This window comes from Gallinula chloropus (genome assembly GCF_964237585.1).
Source record: "Gallinula chloropus genome assembly, contig: HAP1_SCAFFOLD_177, whole genome shotgun sequence".
Lineage (NCBI taxonomy): Eukaryota > Metazoa > Chordata > Aves > Gruiformes > Rallidae > Gallinula > Gallinula chloropus.
This window is the reverse complement of record NW_028168411.1, coordinates 218,130-246,049: the sequence shown is the minus strand read 5'-3', so window position 1 is coordinate 246,049 and position 27,920 is coordinate 218,130. Positions and strand designations below refer to the sequence as shown.

Sequence of the window (27,920 nt, the reverse complement as noted above, 5' to 3'; positions counted from 1 at the left end):
GCTACACAGCCCTCCCCTAAAGTTCACTAAGCAGAAGAATTTGCAGTAAGATTTTGTCTTTTCACTCACCTACGGGAGTTCACGTTCCTCCTCGCAGAAGTATTTCTAAAGTCATTCTTCTTCCAATTATACACTGCAAACAAAGAGAGAATTTCCCACTGTGCAACATCTGTAATCACTGACCAAACCCTCCCAGAAACACTTTCTTTCATCAAGGCTCCTTTCAGCTGCTGCTTGATTTCACCTCTGTCGTGGTTTCACCCCGGCTGAGAGCCGAGATCCACACAGCTGCCTGCTCCTTAAAGGAAAAGAGCAGGGAAAAGGGAAGGGGGGGAGGGGAGGGTAAGAGGTAAGGGAAGGGAAAAGGAAGGGGCAAATAACCCCAAAACCAAGAAATAAGAGGCCCGTGGGTTGGGATAAGGAGAGTTTACTAAGATAACAGAAAGATACAATATAACAATGTTGACAGGACTCTAGAGCAAAAATATATGAAGCTGTTGATACACAGTGCAGTTTCTCACCAAACCCACAACTCAGGCCGTGCCACCCAGAGCCGTCCCAGAACCCGACCGTCCCCCAAGAACCGCACGTCCCGGAGCCGCCCTCGGCCTTCCTCCCGTCAGCCCCCCGATATCCTGGGCAGGAGGTAACTGGCGTGGAATACTCTCTTTGGTCAGTTAGGTCACCTGTCCTGGCCTCGCCCCTCCTTTCTCATGAAGAGCTGAGAAAGTCCTTGACTGTCTGACAGCAATCAGAAACATCAGGGTGTTATCAGCACTACTCCCATTTTAACTCCCAAACACAGCATTCCATCCGCTGTTACAAATGAATTTAACTCCATCCGGACCAAAATCAGGACAGTTGAACACCCTTGCTGTTGTTATTTTGAAATCATAGAGGGCTTACATAGCTCCACAAGCCACTGATGACCACAGAGAACTGTTGGTCTAGTATACAGTGTTATCTACATGGGACTACGTAAACCCAAAGACACAGCTACACAGAACCACATGCATTCAACCAGTTTGTACCAACTGACGTAGGGTAAATGTCATGATGCAACAGCTCCAGCACTTGCAGACGATTTTGCCCAAAAGAAACGTTTGTTTTTCACAGCACTATAAACGAACTAGAAAGGGCAAAGCACTGCAACAAGGTATCCTCCAGAAACAGACTTCCTGAAGCATCACTTCTATCCTATGCTAAGAGATCCTCAAGGGTAAGGATTTCTACTGCCAATCATGCTAATTCCAGCTAAAACCACAAGGGATCTAGCACTTCCAGCCTGAGCTGCAACGCTGGAGCACAGGGCCCTGAGAGCAGGCATCTGAACACTACCCAGTGCCGGGAGAAAGCCTGGTCACCAGGAGGGTGACTCGCAGGAGCAGATCACTATACAGGACCTAGCAAGCTATCAGGAGCTGGAAGTTCCGTGAAGTGCTGGTGGTTTCCAATACCACTGCCAGTCATCACTGAGGCCGCAAGGGGTCTTGCTCTGTAGCTTCATCTGCCTCACAACCCACAACCGTAACGCTGCAAGAAGCCCCAGAGCCTGCCAGCAAGGAGCACTGGGGCCAGTGCAGCCTTTCTTTAGGACAAGACGGTTCAGAGTAAGGGCAACAAGACAGACTGCCTACACCTGAATCAGTCTGGTGAGGGGCAGACACCGTGCAGTCGCAGGTGTGCTGCCCAAGGGGGGAAAGTCGCCCCGACGGGACGGCTGCCGGAGCTCGTCCCGGGGCGGACCCCGCCGACATTCCTCACACACACAGCCCGGCAAAGACCTCAGCGACCCTCCGCCCCACCTGGCACAACCTCCCGCGCTGCCCCCAGGACCGCGTCTTAACATCCGGACCTGCCTACAGGGCCCCAACGGCCCCAGACGGCACCCGGGACCGGGGGACACCCACCGCTCGCTCCGGGATGCCGCCCACCGCCCAGCCTCACCCGCCCAAAGCCTTCCAGACGCTCCCTCCCCGCCGCCGCCGCGGACGACGGGTGCCAAGGCGTGCCCTCCTCCCGCCGCGACACGGGGCCTCACCGAGCCCATCCTCCAGAGCCCACCGCCTCTTCCCGCTGCGCACCGCCCAGACATTCTGGCCCAGCCAGAAGGCCGCGGCCCCGAGCACCTCCGGGTGGCCCCGCCTCCCAGGAAAAGGCTCCTTCGGGCTCGGCCGCAGGAGCAGCACAGCTCCCCCGCCACGCTCGCAGCGGACCTCGCGTCACGTGGGGGTGCCGGTCCCGCAACCTGCCCCCCACCCCCCTCCCGGCCCGCTGCGTGCCGCCTCAGGCTGCGCAAGTCGGCAGCTGCCCAGCTACCCGTAACCCTCGTGCCTTCATCCTCTGCCAGCCGGAGAGAAAACAGTTACTTCAGTTTTACAGCCTTTACAAAGCACCAGGCAACCCTCCCAGCTGCCCAGGGTTTCCCCCACAACTCACCTCTGCTGCTGCCAGTGCACTTCCTGGGTCCAGTGAAGGTGGTGGACAGCGCTGGGGTGGCGAGTGATGGGGGTGTGCCCCAGCTGCTGGACCGGCTCTGGTGTTGGCAGCTCCTGGGCCCAGGTCTAGTTTTCCTGGGAGGGTGGCCTCTTGGGGGGCTGGGAAGAGTCCTGGGAGCCGCTGGCCCTCCTCTTTGCTGCTCGTCTTGGTCTCCCAGGGGCACGGTCCCTGCCCTGGCTGGCACTGGAGGGACCTGCCACAGCCTGCCCCAGACCCGCCGCCGGCTCTTCACGCTCCCCGTGGATGGGAGAGGGGGCGTGGTGTGGGCTGGTGGGATGCCCAGCAAGAGCAGCGGCCGAGGTGCTGGGGCGCTCCTCTTCCCGAGCCCCTGCTGGGCTGCTGGAGGGGGCTGGTCCAGGGGCAGGAGAGCCGGCTCTGGAGGCAGCAGGATGGGGGGCAGAGGTGGGCCTGCCCTCCCGCGCCTCGGCTGCAGGGCCATCCTCCAGGCCCAGGAGACGTCGGGCCTCCCTGCGGCAGCGCCGCACGGCGACACTGATGAGCCGGCGCACGAACGACACTGCGCGCTCCTGCAGGCTGGGCTGCAGCAGCCGGACCAGCACGTCTTCATCCAGCCCGTATAAGCCCAGGACGGCCCGGATGAGGTCCTCCAACACATCTGCTGTGGAAGGCTGCCGTTGAAATGTGGCCCTCAGGTGGTGTTGTAGCCACGGCAGAAAGCGTTGGAGGAGGGCTGGGTGCTCATCAAAGAGAGATGCCCAGGTGTCTGGCTGCAGGCCACCCACTGTAGCCCTGGGCACCGTCTCCACCGCCGGCGGCTGGGCAGCTAGCGGGCGAGGGGGGCTGTCGGTCCCCGGGTGTGCGGGCGCTCCTCCAGCTGCAGGTATGGCAGGCCATGTTGAGTCCTCTCGTGGTGGTCTGATGTGGACCTCTTCAAATTCATGGTCTGCCCGCACCGAGTGCAAGATGGATTGTACTCCCCTCTTGCAGAGGGGGCACTCAGGTTTGCTGTTAGCCCACCACAGGATGCAGGCGTAGCAGAACTGGTGGAGGCATGGCATCACGAAGGCGGCGTTGTCAATGCTGTCCAGGCAGACTGGACAGCGGTGTTCCACCTCCGTGGCCATGCTGTTCTGGCTGCGGTGGGCTGGGAGGAGCTGCGGGTGGTGAACTGCTTCCTCCAAATGGCGCTGCAGCAGCTGGAAGCTGCGCTCGAAGATGCGCCGCGTGTGCCCTGGACACACCCTTCAGTATCTCTGGGATACGCACTGGAAAACCGTCCTGAGTAAGGCAGCAGCACCAAGCCTTCGCTCAGCACTCCAGCCTCGCTGGCTGCTCAGCTGGAGTCTGCGCTTGAGGCCGTTGGGCACCCCTGTGTGCTGGGTTACAGGGCTGGGTGACGTCACGCTTGTCCGTTGGTGACCAGTAAACATGGCACTCAGGCAGCTTCCAGAAGCTGCCATGTCAGATGACTACTTTTTGGTGGTCTTCTGGCTTTCACAAACCTTGACGGACAATAAAACACAACAGAACAGAACTGTCCCTGGTGGAAGGAACTCCAACAATCTTCTAGTCCGACTGCCCGACCACTCCAGGGCTGACCAAAAGTTCAAGCCTGTTGTTAAGGGCATTGTCCAAATGCCTCTGAAACGGATGGGCACGGGGCATGGGCCATCCCTTGAGGAAGGCTGTTGCAGTGTTTGATCACCCTCTTGATACAGAAATTGATCCTGAGCTCAAGTCTGAACCTGCCTTGACACAGCTTTGAGCGCTCACTCACATGCTCTGGCTTGGCCGGCCATGTGTGGAGCCAAGCGTTGCACTTGATGATCCTTGTGCATCTCTTCCCACTCAGGATATTCTGTTATTCTGTGAATTTATACTTGTGCCTGGCACCCACCCACCCAAGGTGCAGAAGCCAATAGTTTGTCTTGTTAAATTTCATGCCCTTGATGACTGCCCCATGCTCCAGTGTATCTACAGCCCACTGCAAGGCCTGTTCTTGCTCAAGAGACTTAACAGCGGCTGCCGGTTTAGTAGCATCAGTAAACTTGCTAACGGTGCATCCAACCCCTGCCCCCGGATCACTGATAAAAGGATTGACTGGAACTAGCCCTAGAACTGAGCCCTGAGGAACAAGCCCGAAGCACTTGGCTCACTCTTGTGGGTTTTCTCCTGCCTTTCTCTCCTTCCATTATGCCAAATCTCATCCTTGATCAAACGCTAACTAAATTGGAATAATATTTAAAGCAATAAATAAGTAGAACTAAAATAAATAACAATTTCCCACACATCTGCCTGTAACCAGTGTTTGAAATGAATCCTTGGAGGTCAGAGTTACAAAGGAGAAACTGCCATATGCTTTGCCCCTTTATGCTGCGTTTGTACGTTGTTACTGGCTCCTTAGTCATTATTCCAAGGCGATCATTGTTGTTATTATTATTAATTTATTAAAGGGAAAATATCTTGCTTTTGTGAAGTCAACTTCCCATCTTTCTCAAGGGTAAAGGTTAAAGTATTCAAGAGACTGGCTTGGAAGAATTGCCCTACTTCTGGACGTGGCTCGTCTAGGAACAGGCAGAACATCACAGAAGTTTAGGAGCTCAAAATCAGCCTTGATTTCTGTCAGAGTTTTGCGTGGCTGGGTCCTGGTGGAAAAGGGGGCGGGGGGCTGCAGAAAATGGCTGTTGCAAGAAGCAGCCAGAAGCTCTCTGCAGGCCCGAGAGAGTAAACATGGGCTAATTCAAGGCCAGAGTTGCTGCTGAACAAGGCCGAGCCAATCGTCCAATGTCACAGCGCATCAGGGAATCACATTTAGGAGAATAAAAACGCAGGCAGGTGCATTTTCCCACCAAAGAGGGGAGTGAGAAGATGTAAGGAGCTGTGCAGGCAGCAAGGCCGGGGAGGGCGGGAGAGGAGGCCTCGCCCTGCTGCTGGAGAGAATGATGCCCCTGCAGCCTGTGGAGAAAGCCATGGTGGAGCGGGTGTCCCCCCAGAGCCCATGGAAAAGGCTGAGACCCCACCTGCAGCCCCTGGAGAGGCTCCACGCTAGATGAAGCAGGTGGAGACATAGAGGAGATGCTGTGACCCACGTTAGAGCAAGCCCCTCCCTGTGCCGCAGTGCGGGGGAAGAAGGGAGTGAAATCATGACCAAAGTCTGAAGTGATAGAGCAGCTTTGGTGGGCGTCTGGCCTCCAGCCAGGGCCAAACCACCACAATTTATGACAAAGCATCTCAGGAACTACTTGCTGTCTCTAAGAGAGAGACTTGTATGCCATCAAATACATGACTTGGTTGTCCAGCATGGGTAAGTGTAACATGTTTTATAGTTCCTGCGCTATTTCTAGACCCACCCTCAGCAAAAGAAAGGGAAAGGAAAAAACGTCACAGCATTCACATCTTTCATTAGAAACTTTATTCCATCAGCCTACAGGTACATGAGGTGAAATAAATGGTAGTGAAGGGCAGAAGGACCAACAGCAGTCATCTTTGGAAAACAGAAACATTTTCACAACAAAACACCATTTTGTTACAGCTAAGAAAAAAAGCCAGGCACACTTGATAGCTTTTCTTTAAGGATGTATTACAGTTCAGTCACACCAAAGTGAAACGTTGTGGGCTAAAACTGGGAAGTTCTGTGCTTTAGCACTAGTACAAGCCTACCAAACCACATGATTTTCTGGGCAGCAATTAGGAAACACGCATCGTTCTGTCAAAATTTCTGTCCAAATGAGCTGTGTATTCTTCAGTCTGGACTTCAGAGCTTCAGTATAAGGATCATTAGATGGATACCTATGTAATGAAACAAATTCAGTCATGGTCACGGTACTTGGAGAATCCAATAGATCTTAACTGACACCTTGGCCACTTTGGAGTTTGTTTTATTCTGTATTCCCTTCAATATGAACTCAGCTTTGCAGATTGTCTCAACAGAAAGTATGAATGCACTGAAATCTTCTTTCCCCTAATCTGCATGTGCATCTCCAATTAAAATTTATGTGACTTCTCTGAGTACATCAAAATAAGGACAAACTTTATGCGTGACTGTGTTGTGATTAAAATCTTTGCTTAAAAGCCTTTAAGCGTTTTAAAAAACCTTGAGGTTCATGGTGTTTCTCCATGACCACCATTAGTACACCTACATTATGGAAAACCTCAAGTTTCTACTTACTACCTCAATTAAAGTCAGCTACACACCTTGTGCATCGTTTTGCACTTTAGTAAACTGGTACCAAGTTGCTCCCTTTTCAGTGTGACATTTCTCACTCTTGTAATGTGACTGTTTAGCAGCAAAGCTTCTCTTGCCGTCCCTGTCCCTGGTGAAGGCATTTCTCTTAGTAGACAGTACTTGCTGAAATTACTCGTCAGCTTACTCGTTAAATTCCCACCACAATATAGTATCTCTGTTTGGATTTAAATTCTCTAAAGAGCATACTGGGATCTACAGAAAGGGCTAGATGATAAGCATGAAGATTAAGTTGGGGGGGTGGTCTCTCAAATTGACAGATGAGTGTCCTTCAGTGGAAGCCTCCTGGGGCACAGAGGGGACAGTGGGATTGCCAACGCCAGTCCCACGGGCTTTTGTCCTGTGGCTGTCATTTGACAAAACTATGTGAGCCCTGCAGGTAATCTGTTCAGAGTGTCTACCAGTGATCCTTCGCTGAAATAAATTCAGGGAGGACTCGTGCTTCCCGCTGTATGCCGTACGATGCAACTGCCTACCCCTTTTACCTGGGCACAGAGCAAATGTTGGGACACGCTGCTCCCAAGAAGCTGGAGAGCTACTGCCAGAAGAGGGTGGAGGAGCCTGCTGGGGCTCCATTACAAGCATGTTTTCCGGCACCATCACCAGCAGCAGCAGCTAGAAACAGTCCTGCCGCACCTGATGCAGGGTTCTAGAGGTAACTTGGCACTGACACAGAATGTCCGGTCTGGATCAACCATTTTATTTCCAGCTGAGATGTTTGGGGAACAATTCTGCTCCAATGCATCGCTACCTTGGCAGATTTCACAGTTCCCAACAGGCTGTTCTGGAGGGAGAGAAAGGAGCCTGTTGGAAAGGTGCTCTCCATGCAGAGCCAACAGAATAAGCTAAACTTTAAGGAGGGACTGGTTTGGACTTTCCTTCTGCTTCCTCGTTACTAGCCTTGACAACACCACCTTGATGTTTTTTCCCAATGAAGTAGGTTAAAGTGTTATGTATTAGGTAACCACCTCTGACAGACATGGGGACGACACGAATTCTGCCTTCAATCCTCTCCCTCTGCCCAGAGGTTCCTTCAGCCGGACAAAATAAAGGCCAGTTGGCCAAAATGCCAAAGAAACGCACACACGGTAGAATATTTTTGCAATTACAACTAGATGGCTAGAACACAGACACACAGCATAGAAATGGAGACAGGAGTTAATAAAGAATGGGGGGTACATGTGTCACATTATCAGCGATGCAAAAGACCAGCTTAAGCACGTGTTTCTCTACGTCAGCTATAAAAAAGAAAAGGTGCCTTTTTAGCAAGTATGCACAGAGATTGCTCAGTTATTTCTAAGAATAAAAAAAAAACAGAATACTTGACAATTTTTATCCTCTATTACAGACATTATTACTACCTGTTTATAAAATGTAAACCTTTCCTCGCAGTTAAGATTTACAGCAGTCATCACCTTTGTCCACTCCTTACATAATCAGTCCCTGGTGGCAAAAATAAACTGATGTAGCACACACCTTTTCTGAAGTAATTACTGATATGTTATGGAGCATTAGTTGTGTAGTGGCAGAAGTAGTGGTCAGAACTGCAACGTATGGAGCTGAATGGCAGCTCCTAAGGATAAAAATCCTTAGAAATGTTGGGAGAACTGGTGCGTTTTGGAGGAATGTCTAATTGGGAACAGAAAAGGCAAATGGTATCCTATGACAGAAGACATAGACTTTATTCCAGCCTAGAGAGCATTGGGATAAGGAGGATTCTACCAGAACCCCAAGTTTTCTGGAACTACACCAGCCACAGTAACGCAGGAACTCGATAGGGCACCTGTCAGTGAAATACAGCCTCTGGGGGGGAAGATGCTGGTTTTCATGTCAAGAAGAGGAAACAGATTCTTTCTATCCCTCCCATAAACTTACTCCAGCTGTGTTCAGTACTTAACTGCTCCTGTGGGTCTGCATGGCCAAACCAGCTCAAGGACCGATCCGCCACTGACCAAGGCCAAGCCCATCAGCACCAGTCACAGCCCCTCTGTGGTCACATATTTAAGGAAAAATCCCACAAGTGGACGCTTTTTGCCACCAGAGGAGGGAGTGAGAAGATGAAAGAAACTTTGCAGACACCAAGGTCAGTGAAGAAGGGGAGGAGGAGGCGCTCCAGGTGCCACAGGAGAGATTCCCCTGCAGCCCGTGGAGAAGAGCATGGGGAACAGGTTGTCCCCTTGCCACCCACTGAAGATGATGGGGAGCAGAGATGCTTCCTGCAGCCCGTGGAGAGGCCCCAGGCTGGAGCGGGGAGACAAGTGTAGAAGATGCAGTGACCTGTGTTGGAGCAAGCTCCTGGCAGGACCTGCAGCCTATGCAGAGACAGGCCCCAGGCCACAGCATGTTTTCTGGGGGCACTGGGGGGCACCAGGATGGAGCAGTGTGGGCCTGAGAGACTCAGAGACGTTCTATGATTTTATGACTGTACTCCATAGCAGTGACCCACGCTGGGACAGCTGGTGAAGAGATGGAGCCCTGTGGGAAAAGACTGACTTGAAGAAGTTTGTGGAGGACCCCATGCTGGAGGAGGGGAAGAGTGTAAGGAATGCCCACCCCCCCCTTTCCCGCTAAGAAGGAAGATTACTTATGAGGAACTGATGGAAACCCCCATTCCGCCACCCCCCTGTGACACCTCAGCGAGGAGGAAGGGAGAGAAATAATGAATAAAGTTGAGTCTTTGAAGAAGGGAGAGGCAGGGACAGGCCTTTTAGGATTTGGTTGCACTTCTCGTTATTCTACCCTGGTTTCTGTGCATGTGAGTGTGGTAAGATGGGTTTTTTCAATTCCCTGTTGAGTCTGTTCTGCCTGTGACGCTGATTGCGGAATGATCTCTCCCTGTCCTTATCTCCACTCCTAAGCCTCTCAAGAGGTATTTTCTCCCCCAGCTGAAAAGGGGAGTGAGAAGAGTGTCTTTGCTAGGAACCCGGCCTCCAGTCAAGGTGCAACCACCACAACAGCCTAAAATAGAGTGCGATCAAATGCTTAGCTTACGCTGTTGTTTAAAGACAGGCCTTCAAACCAGGGAAATTGAGCGCTCTCTCTAGGTTAGAGATCAGAGCTGAAGGTATTTAAAGCTCTGTCCTTGTGAACTCTACCACTTCCCTGGAAAAGAGATGGGTGGAGCAGAAACCAGAACCTGAACGTATTGCTTTTTTAGCTGATTTTTAATGTGTTTTGAGTAACCTGGCTCAAAGGAAAAAGTCCTGTGCTCTTTGTTCTTAACCTTCAACATCGAGAAGTACATTTTGCACTTACCAACTTCATAAACGTTCCTATTGGCTGAAGCAGAGCCAGCGATCTCAGCATACGGGGAGTCCCCGCGTGCCGGGGACTTCATTTCCACATAGCCGCATTCTGAACTTCTGGGGACAAGAGCTGGTGGGTCTTTTATAGTAGCGTAGGGGTTCTCAGAACTACTTAACGAGCAATTACTTAAATTATATTCGGAGTTCTTCACTAGATCTGCAACAAGAAAAACACGTGTTTCTCTCAAGCATGCTAGTAGTATGGACATCAATGCTACACAGGGTGTTGAGTTCTAACAACTCGCTCCCCATCAAATATTTAAATAGAAACCAGTCATAGCACTTCCAAATGGTTAGACAGTCCTTAATGAATCCACTTCTACTGCTATTCTTGTTTATGGCCCTTGGTCTTGTCATCAGCAAATTCCTGTTGCAGTCTGAGAACTGTCAATTCTGGTTAGAATAGTAGCTGGCATTCAATACAGATAATCCCAGAGTGGTTGGGGTTGGAAGGGACCTCAAAGCACATCTAGTTCCAGCGCCCTGCCGTGGGCAGAGACACCCTCCACTAGACCAGGTTGCCCAAAGCCCCATCCAGCCTGGCCCTGAACAATGCCAGGGAGGGGGCAGCCACCGCTTCTCTGGGCAGCCTGTGACGGGGCCTCACCACCCCAACAGAGAAGAATTCCATCCTAACACCTGATCTAAATCTAACTTCTTTCAGGTTAAGGCCATTACATTTTGTCCTTTCACTATATGCCCTTGTAAACAGCCCCTCTCCAGATTTCTGGTAGCCCCCTCCCTGTTAGGTAGTGAAAGGCTGCTACAGAATATCCAGAGCCTTCTCTTCTCAAGGCGGAACAAGCACAACTCTCTCAGCCTGTCTTTGTAGGAGAGGTGCTCCAGCCCTGTGGTGACCTTTGTAGCCCTCCCCTGGCCTCACTTCAGCAGCTCAGTGTCTTTTACTGGGGAGCTCAGAGCTGGACACTGTACTTCACGTGCTTTCACTTTCTGTGCCTTGGGCACTGTGGCTTGAGCACTTGCCAGAAAAGACTGAGGCAAAAAGTCATGAAGTACCTCAGCCTTCTCCAGATCCTGGGTAACTGCATCTCCTGTTTCCTTCTGGAGACAAGGCCAATTTTTCCTCTCACCCTCATTTTGTCACTGATGGAGCTATAGAAGCTTTTGATGTTGCCCTTGATGTCTCAGGCCAGATTTAATTCTGTCAGCACTTTAGCTTTCTTAACCTGGTCCCTGGCTGTTGGAACAGTTTCTCGTTATTCCCCCTAGACTACCTGCCCATGCTTCTACCCTCTGTAGGCTTCCTTTCCCTGTCTGAGTTTGCCCAGGAGCGCCTTGTTCATCCAGGCAGGTCTCCTGGTGCATTTGTTGGGCTGCATCTCTCCAGAGCTTGAAGGAGGCAGTCCTTGAATACTAACCAGCTGTCCTGGGCCCCTGGTCCTTCCAGGGCTTCGTTCCATGGTACTCTACTGAGCAGGTCCCTGAAGAGGCCGAAGTATGTTCTGCTGCAGTCCAGGGTAGTGAGCTTGCTGTGCACCCTCCTTACTTCCCTGAGGATCTAGAACTCCAACATTTCATGGTCACTGCAACCAAGATTGCATCATGGTACTCTGTTACAAGCATTACAGAAGTCTAAAGGAACTTTCTCTAGACAGTCTCTCTCTAAACAAAATACACAGTTTCCAAGAACAAAATTAGGTTATTTGAGAAGACCTAAACCAACTAAATTTATTCCTACTCCATCTTTATTTACTAGGTCTCATGTCAGCTGTCCTGCTGTTTTTGCCAAGCCTGACACCCAGGTCACAAGCCTAGAGCTACCCAAGCAATCCCACTGCACCTTCTAGAAACCAGGCATAACATCAGCATTCCTCCAGTCTTCCAGAATCTCCCCATGCAGTGGGGTAGCCACAGCCAGGATCTCTCAGAAGTCCCAAGTGCTGGTACATCTGCTCTAAGAAAATGTAAAGCTGAACTCTGAGCGTTAAACTGTTTTCTTAAAAACCCCGCGTCTCGGCCGGAGCTGTTGTTAGACCAAGGCTAGGGATGGGCAGGGAAAAATCCTGCTGCAGACTGCTTCTGATGCTGCACCTGATCCCCAGAACCTGACAGTGAGAAGGACTAGAAATGAAGGTAATTAAATCATCTAAAGAATAATGGCACTCAGAGTCCCTTCTAAGGCTTTCACTGGGCAGAGACATGAGGAGTGTGATCCAGCCTTTTTGGGATGCTTGAGATTGGGAAAGGATGAAGCGACAACAGGATACAGAAATTCTCACCCCTTCTCAGGAATTTTCTTTTGACGGACAATGTGCTGTGTTTCAGCAGACAGGAGGCTTAGCTGGGAAGATGCTGCTACAATTTACATCTGCAGCAGCCCAGATGATGAGAAACTACTTCAAAAAGCCTTGATTCTGTGTGGTGGGGATTAGAGAAAAGGATTCACCCAACCCCACACCTATTTAATCAAAGTAATTTTGCCAAAGCAGATCCTTATTTACAACACCCATTGATTTATGAAAGTAATTAGTATGAAAATAGTTGTATGACAATATGATGAGAGTTTTGCATATCATGTCTGCACTGGGCATCAGGTGGATTCACCGCTCCTCACAAGGAGTCACTTTTTTGTCTCCTTGAAGAAAGGTCGAACCCATAACCCTGAACCTCACGCACAGCCAGACCACCTTGGCATTACCCTGAGCGGAGAACCAGGAAAAATTCCCTGCTTCCCTCTCTATCCCAAACACAGTAAATACCATTCACCCTCTCCTCCTCCTCCTTCTTCCTTCTTACCAAGCTCGTTGAGGTAGCCACCATGTTTCCAGTCTGCAGGCAATGTTCCCGCGTAGTCCATGACAGTTCCTCGTTTTCCAGGTTCCACGTTTTTAAGGTTCACAAACAGCTGATTGGTTTTGGCCTAATTCAAAGGAAGACAGATAACAGAAACTGAAACTGATGGGAAGTTACAGGATTTCCAGGTGCTAATCAGGCAAAGTGGTTTGGGTTTGCGTGGCCAGGTTTTGGTAGCGGTGGGGGGCCAGGGGTGGCTTCTGCAAGAAGCTCCTAGAAGCTTCCCCTACGTCTGACAGAGTAAATACCCGACGGCTCAAGGATGGACCCACCGCTGGCCAGTGACGAGCCCATCAGCGATGGTGGCAGCACCTCTGTGATAGGATGTTTCAGAAGGAAAAAAACCCACAGGCAGACACTTCTTGCTGCCAGAGAAGGGAGTGAGAAGATGAAGAAACTCTGCAGACACCAAGGCCAGGGAAGAAGGAGGGGGAGGAAGCGCTCCAGGCACCAGAGGGGAGACTCCCCAGCAGCCCATGGAGAAGACCATGGTGAAGCAGGCAGTCCTGCTGCAGCCCAGGAGGAAGATGCCGAGTAGAGATCCCAGCTGCAGCTCCATGCTGGAGCGGGTGGACACACCTGAAGGAGGCAGTGACCTCATGGGAAGCCTGCATTAGAGCAAGCTCCTGGCAGGACCTGCAGCCCGTGGACAGAGGAGCCCACACCGCAGCAGGTTTCCCTGGGGCAAGCTGTGGCTCTGTGGGGAAGCAGGCTGGAGCAGTCTGTCCCTGGAGGTCTGAGCCACATGTAAGCCACACCGGGGCAGTTGGTGAAGAGCTGTAGCCCCCATGGTAAGGATTCATGTTGGAGAAGTTCATGGAGGATTGTCTGATGTGGGAAAGACCCCACACTGGAGCGGGGGAAGCATGTGAGGAGTCCTCTGCCTGAAGAGGAAGGAGCGGCAAAGACAATGTGTGATTAACTGGCCACAATCCCCATTCTGCCCCCGTCCTGTGCCGCTCGGGGGTAGGTGGCAGAGAATTTGTGAATAAAGTTGAGGCCAGGAAGAAGGGAGGGGTGAGGGGAGGTGTTTGAAGATTTGGTTTTATACCTCATTATCTCACTCTCTTTTGATTTGGTAGGAAATTAGATGCTTTGCCCATGATGTTACCTGCGGAATGATCTCTCCCTGCTCTTATCTCAACTCATAAGCTTTTGGTTATATCTTCTCTCCCCTGTCCAGCTGTGGAGGGGAGTTATAGAGCGGCTTTGCTGGGCACCAGACCTCCAGCCAGGGTCAACCCACCACAAAAAGAAACCAAACCTGAAACATGATGGAACCAAATGAAATAAACTAGAAGCTAATTGACAGAGGAGCACTGAGATTTTGATGCTCTACCTTTGCCAGGGTCAGTCTGTCCATGTTGTTGACATGAGGTGCGGTAGCGCACTGAGTCAGAGTATGATAACTGGGGTTAGAGAAATAGTGACTGTTGGAATTTCCACCGGTACTGTGAGGGATGGCTTCTGAAAAGAAAATAAAATCAACAACTATCAATAGCATGGCATTTCTTTCTGAGGAGAAGTTTTTGACAGCTCTGCACTCATTCCAAAACCTAATGGGAGAGTTTCTGGAAAGAGCTACCTAGGAAATTGCCATTCATTTGACGGATTTAGGGACACAGAGCAGGAACTGACAGGTCACTTGAAGCAAGAGCATGTTACTTGCTAACTTACTTCTCTCCTGAGGTTCCTTGCTCTCTTTTGCCTCTGCAGTCACTGTCCCAATTACAGAGAATTTTAACCACCAAGTTCATAGCAACACTCTCTAGTGCCTCAAGAGCACCCCCACCTTTGCTGACAGCTCTTTCTTGGCTCTGAAAACTCTTTCTGCCACCTGCTGCCTGCCTTAACAGCTGTGGGCAGAAGACAGCAGTGCCTGAAGTTTCACGTACCCGTTGCGTCACTCCCAGGTTTGCTCTTTGCCTTCACTTGTTTCAGACTCGAGCCTTCAGATGGAGCTTCTTAACTGTATCGGGATTACAGATCTGCAGCACCACGGACGCTACCCTTTGTTCCTAGCCCTAAACTCTGTCTGTCCATGGCCAGCAGATGGCAATGTGTCACCAGTGGCAGACCCCTACGGACAAGATTTGCTTCGAGAGGATCTCTGTGTATCTGGGAGACTATGAGAAGGGAAGAGGGAAAAGGAGAAGGGAATTGTCTCTACTTGGGATTTGGCTTTACTTGTACTGGGCCTGCCACTAAGGCCGTGAAATTAGGAAGGAACGAAAACCGAAAAAGAAGAAAAGGGTAAAAGACAATGAAGAAACAGGCAAAACAGCAACCAATTGTCCTTCTCCACCAGACTGTCAGGTCTCCCAGGCTACTCAGAGCCCCGTGCTTCAAAACCCATGCAGTCGTATGAGCGGAGCCAGACATCTGGCTGGTGTCACGTCATATGACATGTGTGCCGATGTGGGAAGACAGCAAGAGATAAGGTCTTCATAACCAATTCTGCAGGTTTTCTCTGGAAAAAGCCCAGGTCCAACTCCTGAAGCATCTACCCCATTAAGACTCCCCCTGAAGCAAAGAGGATGTATCAAAACACTGGCCAAAACAGAGACTCCCCTGACGGTTGAGTAATTGCTCTTAGGCACCAACACTTGCCATTCCTACTCACTTTGCTCACAGTGCTTCCCCATGAAGCCCGTGCGGCAGGTGCACTGCCCACTGATGTGGTCGCAGTCAGCTCCGTTCTGACACTGGCATAGCAATGCACAGTCCTTCCCGTAAAAACCCAGGGGACATCCTGCAATAGAAGGAGCGGGAAGAGAACTGGAGTGAAGCAACTGCTCCAGAACTAAAATGCAAACATCCTGGGTAAGTATATTAATGGACTACAGCCAGTACTGCACATCCGCAGGGGGAGCATCTGAATGTCAGAGTCATTCATTCTGTGTGTGCACATGACAGACTCTTCCACAGGGATGCCCAGCCGCAGCCAAAAGTTGTCTTCCTCTAAAGCAAGGCTAAAGAGGAGTTCAAATGTAGTTGCCAGCACTCTGCCAGTGCTTATGCAGCTGCCTCCCCTGCTACCGCGGAGGTAACGTGTTACATCTTCTGGGCCAAAAATGCTTAGCAGCGTGGGAAGACATCAACGACTGAAATGTGAAAACACCAAAGGAAAGTTCTGTCACTCGTTTATAGACCAAGAATGGATGACAAAAGTCACTTACTCTGTGTACAGTAAAGGCCAGTCCATCCTGGGGTACACTTGCACTCCCCATCGCAGGCACTGCAGTAAGCTCCATTATGGCAATTGCACGTGTGGATGCAGTTCGGTCCCCAGTGGGAAGGTGGGCAAGCTAAAACAACCCACAGCAATTCATTAATTGATCCCAAATGACAAAGATCAGTGATATCCACAAACAGAGCTGCTTACATTCACATAGAAGCACTGCTTCACTTGGTGTTTGTTGTTTTGCTTTTAAAGCCATTTCTTGGGCTACTCCATTCTGAGCAAATCGCCACAGGTTGGGTTTTCTCTAACTAAGGACTTCTTTTACTCTACATAAAAAGTGTTGAAAAAAATTGGAAGTGTCGAAAAAGCCAGCAATTCAAACTTGATCCTCAGTAACTAGGACACTCATACCAGCTTTCTCCACACAGAAAGCCAAGTAACTTTCCTCTTTTCATTATTTTTTAATCTGCAAGCAGTTACGTTGAACACAGCCAAAGGTATAAGTCTTCTAAGCCTCAAAACTGAAGGAGTACAAACAGAGAAGGTTGAAACACATCTCACAGCCTATAGATTTAGGCTAAATATGAAGCTTAATTCTTTAATTTCTAATGTTAGAGTCTAGGTAATTACCTAAATAGAGTGCAAATGATCAGGACTGTACCTTTATCAAGTGGACTCTTGCTGCTGTGGTTGCATTGATGAATATAGTATTTTTTAAAAAAAGTAATTCCTGAATCCTTTAAATGCAAAAGGACTCATCTATGTGTGGGCTGCATTTTTGCAAAGTGGTGGTTTTGCCCAAATTTCACTTCATTAAGAAATATACTACATTGTAGTGACAAAAAAATAAACACTAAGTTTGGTTTTTCTTGTTTTTGCTTCATATGTGCCTTATGATTCTTTTTGTTATTGTTTTTGTTTGAAAATAGTGGTCAGCTATGAAGGAATGTAAATCCCATACAGATGAAAGGTTAAAAGTTTTAAGAAGGTTACTGGTTCCAGAAGAATTTAATGGAATCGTTATTTTCCATGTGAACAAAAGGCCTGTACACAAAGCAAAGAAACTTGCTCTGTTACAGCCCATGAGCATAGTCTAAATAGATGCTTCCACTCATATTGCTGGCACCATTTTCTTGTTATTGATTTGTGAGTAAGTCTCTCCTCCTCCTAAATACCCCTATTCTTCTACTCTCCAAAATACCTACTTATTTTACCATAAAACCAGACGCCTTTCTTGCTACTGGCTTCCACAGGAATCGGCTCAAGATTTATCTTGCTATGATACTTAGTTGTGCATGCCAATCACTTCACAGAATTTAGACAGCAAAGAGTTTTTTTTCCAAAGTCACCAGCTGCTACATTGCACTGGTACAGAGCTAGTTAACCTGGACTAGCCAAGCCATAAATGAGTTACCGTAAGTGACGTGAAACCAATGTGGGATGGTATTCGGAAATGCACCTCCCTGGAAATCAGCACAGTCTCTTTGGAATGTTGACGTATCAGGCTTTGGTGTGGCTTCTTTTATTCACAGAAATGGGTTGACTGAAACTTTGGAATACAGTGTTTTGGACCGTGTGGATTTTGGTACTTCATGGAATTGGATCTATTTCTCGTGAGAATTCTGCCTCAGGTTTTTCTCTCCTATTATCAGTATTTTCATAGACCTGACAAGGCATCTGGAGAATGCTGAATTATTTAATAAAAGAACTCCTATGAAACATAATGAAATTAGGGCCTAGCACTCTGAGTCAGTAACAAAGTCTTCACTGGTTTAGCATACCAAGGCAATACTCCTCAAGTGAGGTAGAATGGCAGTAAAAAGGGGTATCTGCGTTGTGCTTTTATGTGGCAAGGTTCTGGTGGCGAAGGGGGGAAGCAGGGGTGGCTTCTGCAAGAAGCAGCCAGAAGCTCTCTGCAGATCCTCTACAACTCTTCTTGGGCAGTGAAAGACTGAAAATTGGTCTCTTCTCTCATATTCTCCATCCCACTTCTTAGAAAAGCCAGAGTGCAATTATGTTGCTGATAGTGCTGATAAACTGAAGAAGAAAACTTTCGGATTTCTTCCTCCTATACCACACAGTCCTCATTTCTGACTTGGACAGTGGGTTTTTTACTAAATACTAGATAATGTAAATAGCCAAACCCGAATTGATTGTTGTTAAAAGAAAGGGGAACATTCCATACTTACGTTGAGAGCAGTCACTACCAATCCAGCCAGGGTAACACTGACAGGATTTATCAATAGGATTGCACGTTCCGTTACTGGTGCACGTGCATATTCCAATGCAGTTCTTGCCAAATCTGCCACTGGGACATACTGGAACAAAACACAATTAGAACTCCTTAGTAATCAGAATGGGATTACCTTTTCTTTATTTCAAGAGGAATCTTGATACTAGGATCAAGACAGGTACTGCTTAGTATAATGTTCAGTAAGGCATTAGAAATTCTGGGAAGCCCTTTATACATGCTCATTATACAAATAATACAAATAACAATACAGTGGGTTTCATACTGTAGGATCAAATGTTCAAACAGTTTAAACCTGCTTAAGATTCCTAATTTATACGCTGCAAGCACTACAACAGCAACTGCTGTTGGTTTTATGGCTTCCAAGCGACGGAAGGAAAATTGCTGAAGTGCCTGGTCTCTCTGTCCCAGAGAGTCTTTACTACAACTTGTACCTTTGTTACAGAGGGCTCCTGTAAATCCAGGTAAGCAGTCATGTAAGCCAGTAATATGGTGGCAGGGACCACTGCTGTGTACACACTGGGGGCATGTCTGGCTGCAGCGGTGTCCATAAATCCCAGGGGAACAGACTGGAATCAGAAAGAACAAACCGTCATTCCTTCCTACACTTTCTATACAGCCGTGAACTACTCTTCAGAGCACTTCCTGACTCTGAATTAGCGCTGCTTTCTAAATACACAAGGCTGGCAATGGCATCCTCATTATTCGTGCAGTTCAAGGCTTTACACTCACAAATGGAGATTTGCTCGTCTTCCTCTAAGGTTTGCTATATCCCAGCTCTTAATGACTTAACTGACATTCTGTTACTTGTCAGGCCATGCTGACTTGGGTTGCAGGTGAAATGCATCTCTAGTTTTTATGTTATACACATTTGACTACACATTGTATGTCCTCTCCAACGCAAACAACTCCTAAGGCATATTTGAAGAAAAGTCATTTAAAAAGATAGACTGGATAGTTTTATCTGTAGAGGAGTATGGTCATCTTAGACCTTGACTTCTTACCTGTTTCCTAACTTGGAAAACAAATAGCCATTACTTCACTGAGAAAAACTTACCAATGTTTTCCAGTGATCCTTTAGGTACTCATGACATGATACAGCCAGCTACACATCACCTAACTTTTAGAGAACCTGAGACCAGAAATAGGAATTCACTTAATTCTTACGTGAAAGGCACAAGTTTCTTTTAAAAAAGGAGGAAAAAAAAAGGGGGGGGCGAGGAGGACAGACAGGGGTTCCATAAAATCTCCTCCTTTGCTGCTCTAATCCCTTCTGGTATTTTTTTCCTGATAAATTAGAATATTAGGTAACGCATCAAGAGAAATAGCTGTTGCACAGCAGCACAATTAGCACAATGCACAATTAGCACTCACAGAACTTAACTTGGAACCTTTCCCGTATTTTAATTTCATTCAAGATTCAGTCTTTTAATTATACACTCGATACGAGTTACATGGCTCGATCTCCCTAGAGATCCTCGCTGTTTTGGTAGGTAATACTAAACACCAAAAAATACCAAGTCTGATGGTTACTTTAACAAACCTAAAAGAAAAAAAACCCAAGCTATTCTAACATACTTTGTTGAATTTAGTTCCTTCCTCTATTGTCACAAACCCTTTGCCTGCTGCTCCACTTATTATGCATATACATATGTTCCACAACACCTTTCTTAATCCTACCTTCTGATGCTATCTCTGCAGTGTAACTTTATAGAGCAGCTATTTGAGATCGTGTTATGAAAGTATTGCTCAGGAGTATTGCTCTGACATGTGAAGCGTGGGAGGAGGATATTTCCAGACACCGAACAGAAAGCAAACTATGCTCTTTATGTCATACAGTGTGTCCTGACATCACCAACGTGTTGAAACTAGTCCGTTACACACGCTGCTGTGATGACATCATTCCAGGACAGATACTCCATTTTTTCTAGAATCACGCACAAAGTCTCTTTCTAGCAAAATCTTTTTCCTTTCCAAAGATGAAGATTTCACTGAAGCCAAAAGCAGTGTCTCCTTTCCAATACCTGAGGTCACGCAGTCAAGGTCTGTGCTACGCCTGAAGTCGTCATCTCCACCCAGGATAGTTCTATCACACCGGCCAGCTCATTTTTAGAACCTGTTACAAAAAGATGCTACACTTTTACTACGGACTTTCAAATCATAGAATCTACCTACTTTAACCTGGCTTCATTCGTTACCATACTTTTGGTCTCTGGTGATTTGTCTGCCCTAGTGTCTCACAAACTACTCATCGATGGCACAATGACAATACTACTATTTTCTCATCATTCACTCCAATTACTTTTATTATTTTTGCAGCCTTGCCATTTCCCAGCGGTATCTGAGTGACTGAGGGGAGGTCGCACTGCGGCTTTTGGGACGACAATAAGGCCAAGAACACTCTGGGCTCAGTTAGGTGAGTGCTGGCTGTGGCAGCCTCCCTCTCTTTCTGTGAGGACTCCTGTGGAGAGAGTCCACAGAGACTACTGACCCTTGAATACAAACAGGAAAGCTGAAGCTTGCAACGCTACAGTATCGCACGGAGACACAAAACTCCAGAACCCTCTGAGAGGGGCATACTTAAGAGTGTCAACTCCATCTTATGGAAGCTGGAAGAGTTTTCCCAACACTTACATAGACATTTAGGTGAGAACTCAAATCCCTTCCTGGAGATAAAAGGTTTGTGATAGCATGCCCTTCTGCAGAGTTTCATCATGTTTTCAAATTACCTTGCTCTCCATAGACAACAGTGCCAAACACAAATTCTAATGGATAACCAAATACAAATACTTCCTAAAACCACAAGGAAAATGCCAGAGAAACCTTGCAGAAAAGTGCAACAATTTTCATGCAGAACAAAATATGTGCAGAGACACTTGAGTTCTCAAGTTTGAAAAACCTAAGTGGAAGCACAGCTTCTGCACAACTGATCCTCTTTTTGGCTGCCAGAGCCAAGCTTTCTGGGTTCCTGCACGCAAGGCTTTACGTACCAGAGCTGCCAGCACAGCCTTGCATATTTACAGCTCTTCACCACTTCCTGAGGAATGGTTCTGTGAAGGCGCGCAAGGTTTCAGATTGACCCGTCTACCCTCCTACTCCCAGTTTGCCTGTGGATCCCACACTCAACAACATTTCCATACCTGTGAATCACAGATGGAACAAAACAGCCACAGAACTGGCCCCTGTCTCCTTCCAGCCCCACACAGTCCTCCTGTAGAGCAGAGAATTTATTTAAAAACTGGAGTTTCTAAGAATTTCCTAGAAAACCAAACACTATCACTGGAAAAGATGGAGCCAGTTTTTCAGAGAAAGAGTTCATGTTTTGACTACAAAATGTAATAAAAAACAGTTATGGAATAAAACAAATCGGTTTTGACTTTTACCATTTTAAAACCTTTGAAATTAGATATTTTGATTGCTCTCCCCAAGCACAAATTGCAAGGTGCAGCAGACCTGATGAGGCAATGTTATGGCAGTGCAATGATTTCTAACTTTGCAGTTCTCAATGTCGGGGTGACAGCGTCAGAGCCCCAAGAGGAAGGCAAAGACCTGTCTGTCACTGCACTCTTCGCAGTGCCTTCTCACAGCTGACTAAGAATGAAGGCAACTTCTCCGTTCATATTGTACCAGAGATAGAAGATAATGTAATCAAAACTAGGTTGTTTGATGTTAAGTATCTATTTCTGGCACATTCTTTCCTCTCACAGTTTTTTCTGCTTTAACAGAAGCACTCTGGAGAGCATTTGATGCCAACGGGGAAAAATTTGGGTCTGTGTTTTTCAACAAATTCTAAAGGAGCTGGAGAAAAGTCTGAGGCTCAACTTTAAAGCATGGAAGCAGGAAGAGTTTTTCATCTGTGCATCTTAACTGTGTGTTTTCTGCACTTCAGTGTGTTGCACTGCAGAGTTCTTCCCAAAGATTTGTCGTCATGTGTCACCAATCTTCAACCCAGTTGTGTATGGGCTACCAGGAGCAGTCCTCCTTGGAGACTTATCCCCCCGACAAAATTCAGTGCAAAATCTGGTGAAATTATGAAACTACCTGGCAAGGGAATTCACATTTTTCTCCTCTCCAGCCTGGAGCACAGGTACAGGTTCCATCCAGAGCTTTGCAAGCCCCTCCGTTAAGGCACTGGCAAGTTAAGTTACAGCCAAGCCCCCAGGTACTTCTGGGACAATTTATTGAGCAATCTACACCATGCCAACCTGCCAAAAAGAAGAATTTCAAGTGACAAATTAATCCAAGTTTTCCCCCATTCCTCTCTGCGGACGTGTTTCACTCTGCCTATCAGGCAGCATCTTTCGGAGATGTGCAATCCCAGGGTACCACTAGCTACAAGCTAGTAGCAGCAGTTTCAGACGAGGACTCGTCCACGTTGGAACAAGGGTGGTGAAGGGCACCTCCTGACATCTCTGCACAGCACACATTTGCAGATGGGTGCCACCGTGCAATAGCAATTCAGGGCAGATTGGCAAGGAAAACACAGACACCTTGAAATTACACTACCAAGCACCAGAGGATACTGAAGGTTTAAGGCATGGGTTGAAAAAGCAAGGACTGTATTCCCTACATTCAAGCTGCTGCTTTCATCACTCTTCCGCCAGTACTGAACAGATGGAGCTCTGCAATACAGTTTAGAAACTAAAATCCTAGACACAAAACAGAAGGAAACATAGCAGCAGTGCCTAAGTTGCATTTCTCCAAGGATACATGGAAGACCTTCTAGATCATTGCTGTACTTCCCTCCAGATGCAAAAAAGACTGTAATGGGAAATGGGTCTAAAATGCACCCTTCACTGCTGATTATGCTGGGTAGCAATGATTTGCAGACTGCACGCTGGAGGCAGAGAAATGGAAATAGATTTTTAAAAATGTGACCATCTGATACAATAGAAACGGCAGGAGACAGTCTGACGTGACCATCAGCAGTGACACAAGCCAAGGTTCTAATTTTGTACCTTGTTTACAGCAAGCCAAGGGAAAAGTAATTCTGCACTGAGCCTAATCAATAGACTGTGCAAAACACATGGATTGAAACGAAGCCGCCTCGTGCCCTGGATAGAGAACTTCACATTTAGGGGTCATTTCAGGCAAAAATCAGTCCCTGACAGAGGTGGGCAGGCACGTGCAGTTTCTGAGGGGGTACAATGTCCATCAGAATTACTGCTGGGAGGTGAGAGCCAGGCAGGGAGGTCAAGGACCGTCAGTCTAGTCACACGAATACTGGGAGACCTAGAAAGTTTCTCACAGAAGCAGGGAACAGCGCGCAAAGGCTTGGAAGGGTCTTAGGCAAGGTTTTCTCAGAGAGCTGGTGAGGAAAAGAGCATTCAAATAGAATAAATTGCCAGTAGATACTAACATCAGTGCTAAAATGGCAGGAAGAAATCGGTGCCTCTGTGTGGCTGAGAGGGGCAAGGGTTGCAGCCAGAGGTCATGCACACCCAGGCTGAGGGAAACCCGCCTATGCATTTCGACTAGGCAGGCTGCTGTCAGACACATGGCAGGCATGCCTGTGGTACATCCAGCAGATGACAGCACTGCCACCAAGAGAGAAGTGGTGGCACACCTCAGGGTAAACACCAGTAATTCACTAAGCCGCAGCAGCCTCCAGCCCACTGAGAACACAAACATGAGGCATGTGCACTCTTCTTGGGGCAGATGGTTTCCTAGTTTTCACCTCCCAGAGCAGCAGAAGCATAAATCAGCTGGTGATATGGCCTTCAGCGTGGTCTGCTTTTTATTAAGTTTCTTTCTTCTTCTCTACTTCCAAAACTCAAATTCATTTTATGATTAGGGAAAAAGGAAATTAATCTGAAGGGATGCTTACCTGCTTTGCAGGCACAAGAAACATCTACTGGTGAACAGATGGCTTCGTTTTTGCAGTTGCATACAGATGAACAGTTTATTCCATACGTCCCCAGAAGACAGGCAGTACCACAAGCAGCACCCTGAATGACACAAAAACAGAGTCTAAAAACTATTCAGACAATAGAACCAGTACATTCTGTAGACTGACTCAGGTGCTACAAAAGCCAGAGAACATGCCTGTTCCAGGCTGTCACTAAGGTATCTGAAATTTCATGGCGAGGGACTCCTTCATGCTCTTTAAGTCCACAGTAAGCATTACTTTCCTGTTAGTTGTTGGGAGAGCTCAGGTCACACAGCAAACACCACTTGGTTAGATCAATGGACAGTATCTTAAGTAATAAGGAAGCCCTTCACGAAACCAAATCTCGGTAAGACAGCAGGTTCATGGAACGTGGATGTCTACAGTATTTTTAGGAATTAATTTGACTGAAGTTTTCACAGTTGTTGTTCCTACAACAGTCACCCTGTAAATATCCAAAGCACAGGTAACCGCAAATGCATGTAAAAGCTGCAGAATAATCCATCCTGAACCGCAAAAACAAGTGTCTTGCTCTAGATTTTCTCTGAATGGAACATCAGGAGCTTCTGCAGCAAGATAATGATTGAAACCATCATTCCTCCCTTTATTTACACCTCACAAGCACATCCTCCTACTTATCACTGTCTTACAAAGTCACTATCTTTTCTTTCCTGAAATGCCTTCACTTCAGTGCTGAGAACCAATCACATTTTTGCCTCAGAATCTTAGACAACGCCCAGTATTATTTATGTACCTAAATACCGTTACCTTTCTTTTCCTGTGGTGGAGAAAGGACACTCGGGCACCATGAAGAACTTGGCACTCAACTAAAGCCAATGGAGTTGAAAATGTACTGCGAAAGAGAGACTTATTTACCTCAAATCCGGGGGCACAGGTGCATTTTCCAGTCACACTATTGCAGTCAGCACCATTTTGGCAGCTGCGGATCTGCTGACATGACTCGCCATAGAATCCTGGAGAACACGTCTCGTTGCAGTAGAGCCCCGACCAGCCAGGCTTGCAGGAGCATTCCCCAGACACAGGGTGACAGCTGCCAGGAGGGGATGGAAGGATAAGTAATTCAGGACTAAAAATGACAATCTACAACTGAACAGTTCTTGAGATCTAAATTAGAACGTATTTATAAAACTACTAGTACTGGCATTTTAAGACATACATCACTGTCCTGTAAATAGATGTAGGAAGCTGTAATACTTTTGAAGGATTTTGATGGGTTTTCATGAAGTCAGACTAATTGGCAGTAAGATTTATACATTAAGAAAGGGAGCCTATATATATATGTATGCACATATCCCTCAGAGAAAGCAAGAGACAAAAGAAAGGCCACCAGAACGTGTCCTGAAAAAACCCTAATCCCAGCCTAACTATACCAAATTAGTTGGTGATGCAGAATGACCTCCCACAGTCTTATTTACAAATGTGAAGCAGGGGTGGAAGATCACCAGAAAGAGCTTACAAGACAAAAGGAAAAACCCTTGTAGAAAAGTACGTAGCTACAGTGTGCTCTTTTTACACCAGGTGTCACGTGAGTAAAGACATGCCAAAACCAGCCTGAAATGCTACAATTCCTACATTTTGTACATTCCTGTACAAAACAAGGCGCTAATGTTGACAAAGGCAGACAGAGGCCTTTTTTGCTTCTTCCTGCAAACTGCATCTTCAGAATGACAAGTTTCTGTAAACCCCCCAACCTGTGATGGGAAGTGGCAGGGACGTATGGATCTGCTCATACCAGGTCACAGCGCTGTTGCTGTACCCCACTGAGGAAACGGGGTTTATGTGGCCTTAGTCTCAGCCAGCCAGTGCTCACTCTCTCTTTTCTCTTGACTGTTGAGTACCAAGGGAAAAATGGATACTTTCACCTGGTCACGGAGAACAGAGGGCTGGGTTCAATACACACTCTAGCTCAAATCCTTGCATATCTACCAAAAGAGGTAATGGACAAGAACCTTTTCTGAAAAAACTCTTTGCATAAGAGGCTTGTTACCTGCTGGTGCTCTCTGGACCCCTGGAAAATAATAGAACCTCCCAGGTATACCTATATCTAACCCTTCACGAAGCATAGAGGCTGACAAGCACGAGGATTGGCTGGAGCTGCCATCAACTGACCACATATACTGATTTCAGTTATTTTGCACTTACAGCACACCAGAACGTGCAAGGGATATATGATCTATCCTGCCTACACACAGTGAGCAATGTAATGATCTACCCACCTGGTAAACAGAGACAAAGGTCCCACTTTGTCATAATATTTATTTGGCGGGTAAGCAACCAAATAAATACAGCAATGAATATTAAGATCACATATAGCTGCAAGCACTGTCATTGGGAAGCTCTTTTGGGCTGAGAGTTTCCTGATCCAGTTAGGGAATACCAGATTCTCTCACAAGTCCTTCGCTGCTTCAGATTGCATGAAAGTACTAGAAAAATCAGGAAATCTTTCTTTTCAGATTTCTATCTTCTCTACAGAAGAACAGGTTCAAGGGTGTAAAGCCTACCTCCAGGTAGTGGGCCTGTGCCAGGGACATCTTTTATCACACTTGAGACCATAAATTCCTTCAGGACAAAGCCTTGTTTCACACTGCTCTCCAGTGTATCCTGCTTCACAGAGACAGGCACCACCAATATGGTAGCATTTCCCACCATTCATACACTTGCAGGGCTCAGCACACTGCACCCCGTACGTCCCCACTGGACACTCCTCTTGGCACATATGAGAAAAACAAAGAAAAAAGTGGGTTAGTTCCCATCAAATACAGCTTTGGGACATTCCAGGGAAATCGAGTTTATGAGCAATCTCTATACGGCTCTAAAAAGCCTCTGAAGTGGAGCAGTGATTTATAGAAATTCATGTTTCAAGTACTTTATGTCAGAATTTGTAACTTTTAGAAGTAAACTGGATTCTCCACTTAGCAATAGCGTGAACAGCCAGCAGATTTCTGTGCCCCTGTAGATGCTCAGGGCCTGGCAGTCCTCTGGCAATCACGCTCAGCAGTCTCTGATGAGAACCTTTTCTAACTGTGTTTTCCAAACACACTATGTTTGACACAAGGCACGGAAAAATGTAATAGAAGTCACAAGAGCCTTCTGACTGAGGTCAAAGGGGTATATGTGTTCATATCATGCCGAGTTGTACCCCGTTTTGTGAATCATGCGGGTGCTAATTACAAGGCCTCACCAAGTCTCTGAACCATGAGGAAAAACACGTCTTTATGGTGACGGTGAATGAAAGGTGGGTAAGGAAGTTTCACACCACCGATCGGCTACATCTGACTGTAATAAAAAAGGCACGCTTGATGTGCTGGGTGTACGTGCTGGTGTTTTAGGCCTGGCACCCTGTTCTGACCAGAACTGAAATGAACACCTCGACTCTGCGTGTGATTAGCTCTTTTCACACCAGGGGGTTTTTGATCATGGGATGGTTTATTTGGCACTGGGATTCCTGGCGGCAGATGGGGTCCACCTGTCCCAAAGGGGAACAAGGATCCTAGCCCAGCAGTTGGCAGGGCTTGTGGAGTGGGCTTTAAACTAGGTCTGAAGGGGGAAGGGAATAAAACCAGGCTAGCGGGAAAAGAGTGTCAGAGTCAGGGGTGGGAGTCTACTGTGGACTGCCCAGCCAGAACAACAACAACATTGATGAGTTATTCTTCAAGGGACTAAGAGCCACCTCTAGATCCCCTGTCCGTGTCCTTACGGGGGTTTCAACTGGCCAGATGTTAGCTGGGAACACCACCACAGCTAATACAAACAGG

General features: G+C 47.5%; 1 protein-coding gene across 1 annotated transcript; it reads right to left on the bottom strand.

The window, feature by feature from the left end:
- Positions 1 to 1,414: 1,414 nt before the first annotated feature.
- Positions 1,415 to 26,881, bottom strand: LOC311204495 (uncharacterized protein; the record flags this gene model as incomplete). Its single annotated transcript, XM_084280912.1, has 15 exons — positions 1,415 to 1,533; positions 2,440 to 2,490; positions 2,912 to 3,691; positions 9,959 to 10,201; positions 12,766 to 12,889; positions 14,162 to 14,289; positions 15,446 to 15,574; positions 16,002 to 16,130; positions 18,196 to 18,324; positions 18,692 to 18,826; positions 20,987 to 21,050; positions 22,299 to 22,462; positions 24,085 to 24,205; positions 25,021 to 25,195; positions 26,667 to 26,881. The coding sequence occupies 15 exons, from the start codon at positions 26,879 to 26,881 to the stop codon at positions 1,415 to 1,417; spliced, it is 2,706 nt and encodes a 901-aa protein (XP_084137038.1).
- Between the last annotated feature and the right edge of the window lie 1,039 nt (positions 26,882 to 27,920).